This window comes from Octopus sinensis, linkage group LG21 (genome assembly GCF_006345805.1).
Source record: "Octopus sinensis linkage group LG21, ASM634580v1, whole genome shotgun sequence".
In the NCBI taxonomy this organism is placed as follows: Eukaryota; Metazoa; Mollusca; class Cephalopoda; order Octopoda; family Octopodidae; genus Octopus; species Octopus sinensis.
The window spans coordinates 4,000,420-4,007,919 of record NC_043017.1 but is presented as its reverse complement, the minus strand read 5'-3'; the positions used below and the strand labels follow the sequence as shown (position 1 = coordinate 4,007,919).

The 7,500-nt window shown below is 39.9% G+C and overlaps 1 protein-coding gene across 1 annotated transcript in view; it reads left to right on the top strand.

The window, feature by feature from the left end:
- The window catches only part of LOC115222957 (70 kDa neurofilament protein-like), a 26,316-nt gene that overhangs the window by 8,960 nt on the left and 9,856 nt on the right, over positions 1 to 7,500 (top strand). The window contains exons 3-6 of the mRNA XM_029793367.2: positions 275 to 370; positions 1,800 to 1,964; positions 4,346 to 4,462; positions 5,016 to 5,236. Coding sequence (XP_029649227.1) covers positions 275 to 370; positions 1,800 to 1,964; positions 4,346 to 4,462; positions 5,016 to 5,236 — 599 coding nt within the window. The remainder of the gene's footprint in view (positions 1 to 274; positions 371 to 1,799; positions 1,965 to 4,345; positions 4,463 to 5,015; positions 5,237 to 7,500) is intronic.

Here is a 7,500-nt window from a genome sequence, read left to right as displayed (position 1 = left end):
AAGAATCCCATTTTAAATTTGGTTTTTCGCAGATGGTTCTTTCTATCTGTAAAAACCTCTCTGACAAAATAAACTGGACAAAGTTAATACAACTGTAATGAATAACACATTGCCATCTATCATATTAAGGGTAATCATCCTGCAAATATCCCGCAATTTTCTTTATGATTCCAACTTCAGTTCTCTTATTTCTGTACATTATCTGAGACGGATTATTGATGCTTATGCAATAAAAAAATAATGACGAAAATATTTGTGTTGTTTGTCTTTCCAGGAATTAGAAACCGAAACTATTCAAAGATTGGAGTCCGATAAGCGTAACGATGCACTGGAAGACGAACTTGATTTCAATTTGGATCTCCATAAAGCTGTAATGTTGCCTTTATTTGTCTCCTTTTCTTGTTATTCTCTTGCAGGATAATTGCCATGAAGTTTTTAGTTATTTCTTTTTTTAAATCCTACACGGCGATTTTAGGCTTTCTTGAATTAGATTGCTTCACTTACACAATCATAATTTAAAAAATCACTGCTTCTCAAGTGATCGATTACATTTATCTATCAACCACAGTGACTGTGGATCGAACCGTGATACAGAAACAAGCATTTTTAGGATTGAAAAATTATTATCAAAATCATATTCCAAATATTAATAAGTTAAGGGTTCCATTGAATAATCTGTCGAAAAAAGATGTGAAATGGAATTCGGTCGGAAAATTGTCAGAAGGCGTTTGACGGAATAAAAAAAAAAATATCTGATTTGTCGTTAGCACACTTCGATCCCGCAGCGGAGATTTTGTAGCTTTTGACGTTTCTGACAACGGTATAGGAGCAGTAATGCTACATAAATATAAAGATGGAAACATGAAGGTGGTGGTTCATGCCTCACGTTCCCTGATATTAGCAGAAGATTATTTTTGTTGCGAAAAAATTTCACAGATTTTTGCTCGGTAGAAGCATTTGAGGTACCGGGTAAAGACCCCCTTCGGTCATGAATGACCATGGGATTGCACCTAGAAAGTTACCCTCCTAGACACAAGTCCGGGCAAGGTTGTTTATGGAAGACCAGCAGTCGCCCATGCACACCGGTCTCCCCTCTCCACGCCACCAGTGTTATCCAAGGGAAAGACAAAGGGGCCGATACAGCTTGGCACCTGTGACGTCGCAACTCATTTCTCCAGCTGAGTGAACTGGAGCAACGTGAAATAAAGCGCCTTGCTCAAGAACACAACACGCAGCCCGGTCCGGGATTCGAGCTCACAACCTCACGATCGTAAGCTCGACGCTCTAACCACTGAGCCATGCGCCTTCACTTTGAGGTACCAACACCCAAACAATTTGAAACTACGTTCTGGCAACAGAAAACGGAAAATAACGGAAACACTCCTAAGCGGAGTTCAATTCTCAAAAGGAGAGACTTCTAAAAAAGTGAGACGGGAAACGAGTTCGACCACCCCTCAAATGACTAAAAGGTGGACTGACTCATTGTTATAAAACAAAGAACCGTGAGCGATTGGCAGTTCAGGTTGGTAAGGAGTTTCCTGTGAGCCGTTGATATAGGCCGTTGAGCCTCCTGTAGTAGTTGTAGTAGTAATAGTGCTTCGTGTACATACTTTCTTCCACCTTGCTTCGTAATATTATATATCCAATAAAAGGATATAAAACAGCAATATACTGTCACCAATTATTTTTCGTTCTCATCAGCATAATGTTCTAAATATATGAAACGGGCTCAATAAAAACTAATATTTATTTCCTAACCTGCATCTTACTTATTGTGTTGCTTTAATTACTATTTGTAGGAGATCAAAGAATATGAAGCACTGATAGCAAAACTAAGGAAGCAGTGCAATCTTCAGCAAGAAAATGCATCCGATGCTGGAAATAAAGTTGCTGCTTTAAGTGCCGAATATGAGGCTAGGTTGCAAACAGCCATTGCTGATTTGCAACGTCGACATGCAGACGAGGTAAAGAGGTTTTTGAAAGCTAAAGCGTAACAAATATATTTATATGATTTAAAAGTGTCATAATTGTTTATTTCTTTTTCTTTTCCTTTCACATTGATCCTGTTGTCCCCGGGGCCAAGCTACGTCGATTATCACACATGTTCTTTTTTTTTTTATTCACCACAACAATGTCCGGTTTCCGATGTCTGGAGTTTTCTCATACCACCTCTTTGTAGGCCGTGATTTCCACAGAGCTTCCAATGGATCATACTTGCCAAATTGTCACGATGTCTTTTGTATTCGTGTTGTGCCAATTTCGGGCATTTGCAAACTATCTGACATAACGCTTCACCCCTCTCACCACACATTCTGCATTTGTTGGTGCCGGTAGTGTTGTCTATTCTACACTTCACACAGTTGTTGCTGTTATTATTATTATTATTATTATTATTATTATTATTTATGTGTTTTTCTTCTTCCTTCAAATTTGCTTCCATTTCTTGCCGAGTGTCTTCCCGACTCCTAGGGCAAAGAAACTCATAGTATACATTGGTAGGCCATTAAACTAAACTCACTAGTTCATTCATTTTTTTTATAGAAATAAAGTTAAATTAAAATACATGGGTAGTAATAGTTCTCACATCGACAATGCTCTTCTCAATACATGTGATGTACCAGTTAAGACAATCTTTTGCACTTCTTGCAGGGATGGTAAGCCAGGGATCATTCTCATATAATTTTCGGTTCCCTTCTTGATCATTCCTAGTGCTCCTACGATCACTGGTATTGTAACCGCCTTGAGATTCCACATTATTATTATTATATTATTATTATTATTATTATTATTATTATTATTATTATTATTATTCTATGTTTGACTTTTGCTTTATGTCTGTACAAGTTGGCTCCAAGTCTCACCCAGAGAGCTCAAGAGACAACAGGTTGGAAGTTCCCGTTGTTGTTGTCTAGTGTGCCATATATTTGGGTTTTTTTTTGGTGTTGTGAATGTCTAATAAATAAATTAAAAAAAAAGTTTGTTTTAAACCTTGGGATTACATAGAGAGTATTTTGCGTAGAATATGAGCAGTTCCCATGAGCACTATCTTTTGAATTTCTGCCATTTTGGGGTTTCCTGGTATCTGAGTTAGGTAGCAATCAGCCCCTTTCGCTATTATTCCCAGGGCACCTATAACAACAGGTATTGTTTTAGTCTTCAGGTTCCACATATATCTGATTTCTATTTCAAGATCTTTATATTTGCTCAGTTTTTGGTAGGTCTTGACAGATACGTTTATATCGATTGGGACAGTCATATCAATGAGGAGGCATGTTCTTTGTCTGAAGTCTTTCAATATGATGTCTGGCCTATTTGCATCTATCTTTCTGTCAGTTTGAATGGTGAAGTTCCAGAGAAGTGAGATGTGGTCATTTTCAAGCACTGGAGGTGGATTTATTATTATTATTATTATTATTATTATTAGGGTTATTTTTAAGATCAGCTGAACAGGTTACGCTGAACGAATTTTTCCTCTCTTTTATTATGAAGACATTTCCAAAATTCCCGTTCGATGATTGCAAGCCTCTGGAGACGTTCCACTGACGTGCTATAACATCATCAAGGCATATCCAACAGGCTTGAAGAACGATGAAAGAGTCTTGCATCACAGGTGTTCAGTGCGTAGGCATTGCTAAGCTGAAGACAGCAGAGTCATGTTGCATAACTGAAATTAGGTGTGAAAGAGAGTTGGTTATCAGTGGAGTCCGTAGTGTAGATCACATCATAGTCTTCCTCTCGGCTGGGATGGACAAACAGTTTTACTCTGACTGGTCGCTATGAGAAAACTGATTGCATGTATAACAGACAAAATTGAAGGACTAAGGACAGACGTTATTGTTTTCAGACAAACCCTCATCTTCTTTCAGATTATTTGGAGAGGAGGGTAATCATCATCATCATCATTGTTCGACCGTGGTCGAGACTTTCATAGTCTTTTCAAATGGCTAATAATGTGTGCGCGCGCCGCTACTACACACATTGGAAAGCATTGTACAACCAAGTACTAAAGATGATCTTTCCTCCTCCATGAAACAAAGCTGTTCCCGCTGGACGTCAACCCAGTATTTCTAAGCTACGGACCGAGTGATTTATTGTAAGGTTATCTCCCTAGATAGATTGCCTTCACTACGGCTAAGGATCCCTTTCTACCCCAAGGAGGGTAAAGGGAACGAGGAGAGGAACCATTCCCATAATGTTTACACTTCATGCTTATTTTTTTCGTTATCCAGGTATTCTTTGACCATCCAACTATTTGTAACTTATCCATGTAATGTCATTTCAGCTACAAGAATGTGAAAAATAAATAAAACACACACACACATATATAGTTTTATTATCTCCACAGATAAATATGATAAAGGCATGTATGAAGCCAACAGATGTTGTAGACGCGAGTAAGAAAAAAGATTTACGTACGGAACGGAGCGGTATGTCGGCTAAAATGGGCGAATATGAAACTGAGGTAAGGAAAATCACATAAATCAATCAACCAAATAATGAATGAATGAATGAATGAACGAATCAATCAATCAATCAATCAATATATCTGTTTATTGGCATATATTACACAGTATATACATGTATGTTATATATATATTTCTTTACTACCCACAAGGAGATAAACACAGAGGGGACAAACAAGGACAGAAAAACGGATTAAGTCGATTACATCGATCCCAGTGCGTAACTGGCACTTAATTTATCGACCCCGAAAGGATGAATGGCAAAGTCTACCTCGGCGGAATTTGAACTCGGAACGTAACGACAGATGAAATACGGCTACGCAATTCACCCGGCGTGCTAACGGTTCTGCCAGCTCGCCGCCTATTGTTATATAGATGTGTGTGTGCGTTTGTGTGGGTGTGCGTGAGTGAGTGTGTGTGTATGTATGTGTATATTATAAAAAGGAGGTGTGAGCAGTGGATATATTTATATAATCACCTGATATCCATAGAATTATGTTTTGATAGTTTTTTTCGTAGTTGATAATTGTACTCTTTGACTTGTCTTTACAGGTAGCAAATTTGAAAAGAAGAATTGAGTTTCTAGAGTCTGAGTTACAGGAGAGTGAAAACAAACGTGCAACGGAAGGCGAGAATTACCGGACCGAAATTAATAGTTTGCGTATGGAGTTGGAGATAATGTTGAAGGAATTGCAAGACCTGATGGATGCTAAACTGTCCCTGGAATTGGAGATTGCAGCATATCGCAAACTCCTTGAAGGCGAAGAGGGCAGGTAAATGATAAATATTTGACTTTAGATAATAACATTCTAAAAATCTTTCCATCCTTCTGTGGATTCTCATCATCATCATCATCATTGTTCGACCGTGGTCGAGACAATGGAATTTACTATGTTACGCCAGACTTCACGGTCCATCATAGCATTACGGAGGTCCTGTTGCTGGATGCCTGTATCCCTGGAGATTACATCAGGGTAGGAGAGTGTGCGCCCTCTGGTATTGCGAGTAGATGGCTTCCAGAGGAGAAGAGTAGAAATTACTTCTTTTCTACTCTTCTCCTCTGGAAGCCATCTACTCGCAATACCAGAGGGCGCACACTCTCCTACCCTGGTGGATTCTCACCTTCTGATGGAGTCGCAGAGAGCACTTATGGGACAATAGGCGCAACAAACGCGGGCAGAATTTATCCTTTAGATCTGAACACAGACGAGGGAAAGAATGAGAGAAAAGATTAGAGAGGTGTGGAGAGACCAGGAAAAGAAAGGGAGGAGGACGTAGAGGGGGAGATGATGAAAGCAAGACATGTAAAAGTAGACTGAAGAATCGACAGTAGTCGTGTGATATTTCCTTTAATTTGACAGCAAAAAGGTGGAACAAATATTTAGTTTAGTTGCCCATTAAGGAAGCACTCCGTCGGTTACGACGACGAGGGTCCGGTTGATCCGAATCAACGGAACAGCCTGCTCGTGAAATTAACGTGTAAGTGGCTGAGCACTCCACAGACACGTGTACCCTTAACGTAGTTCTCGGGGATAGTCAGCGTGACACAGAGAGTGACAAGGCCGGCCCCTTGAAATACAGGTACAACAGAAACAGGAAGTAAGAGTGAGAGAAAGTTGTGGTGAAAGAGTACAGCAGGGATCACCACCATCCCCTGTCGGAGCCTCGTTGAGCTTTAGGTGTTTTCGCTCAATAAACACTCACAACGCCCGGTCTGGGAATCGAAACCGCGATCCTATGACCGTGAGTCCGCTGCCCTAACCACTGGGCCATTGCGCCTCCATTCGTTAGGTGCTCGCAGACCACTGAGATTCCGAAGGGAGGAAATATTCTGAGATGGCGAAAAGCGACAATGATTAATTAATTCATATTAAAGATTGAATTACCCTATCGTTTGGAATCTCGTTATTCTGCTTGCACCACACGAATGATGTCTGCTAGGCAGGCATCATCACTCATCAGTAAATAATTTGGTTGCTGGAGGTATTTTCCGATGACACAATCTGTAGGGATAAGCTGTTCCCGTTCGATTCTGCCAGAACGTATGAAAAATAAATACCTACGATATTGTTTGGATTCTCGCCGTCCTGTGTACACCTCACGAAACAATAGATTGTGTATTCCTAAATGCAAAACTGGATGGTGGAAATACATTTGCATGGGAATGGTGTGGGGGCCAAAATATATTGTTGGCATCCTTTTTGTCTCGGGAGACAATGGAGTTGCGCATAAAATAGTCTAGTCCGGCTTTTGCATTTCATGTCCTGATACATTTCCTGCTGTGACTGTGTAGTCCTATCCTGGACAAACACTCCCTCTGGCAGGTACCGCAAATGTAGCGAAGACTGTTCCTGGCTGGTTGTAATGCCATAGTTTCTTGTTGACGTCTTTTCTTGTCTTTCCATTTCTCCTCTCTCTCTCTGTTACTCCTTTGTGTTCCCTCTTTTACGGTACGTCGCCAATCTCCACGGTTGCTGGCAATTGCTTCCCAACTGCTAATATTGATGTTGCAGGCCTTCATGCCCCCATGTGGGGGCCAAAATATATAAAACTATACAAAATATCTACAAACTTTATTTTCTGCTTCACACACCAGTTGTTATAACTGCACAGCAAACAACAGCCACACTTTCCCCGCCCATCTCTTCATTTCCACCACAAAAGATTTACACCTTCTGAACAAATCGAAATCACACTCATACACTTCAAAAGATCCATGAGGTACAACTTTAAAAATCATCAACAAAGGGCGCAGTATATTATTCAACAACACTACCGATCATACTACAATACCACTAACAACGACTGCGGTCACAGGAAATATGTACATTAATACGTAATTATACACACACACACAACAACGACAACAACAATAATGCGCATTACCAAACAAAAAAAAAAAAAGATCTTGACTGAATTTGTTTACTTTTATTAAACACTGCTATTTTCAGTTTCGCATACCAGAAGCGACCGGTGAGTGGGGGGGGGGAGTGAAAACATCTTCTGCTATTTTTGTTACTAAAATAACAAAACTTAA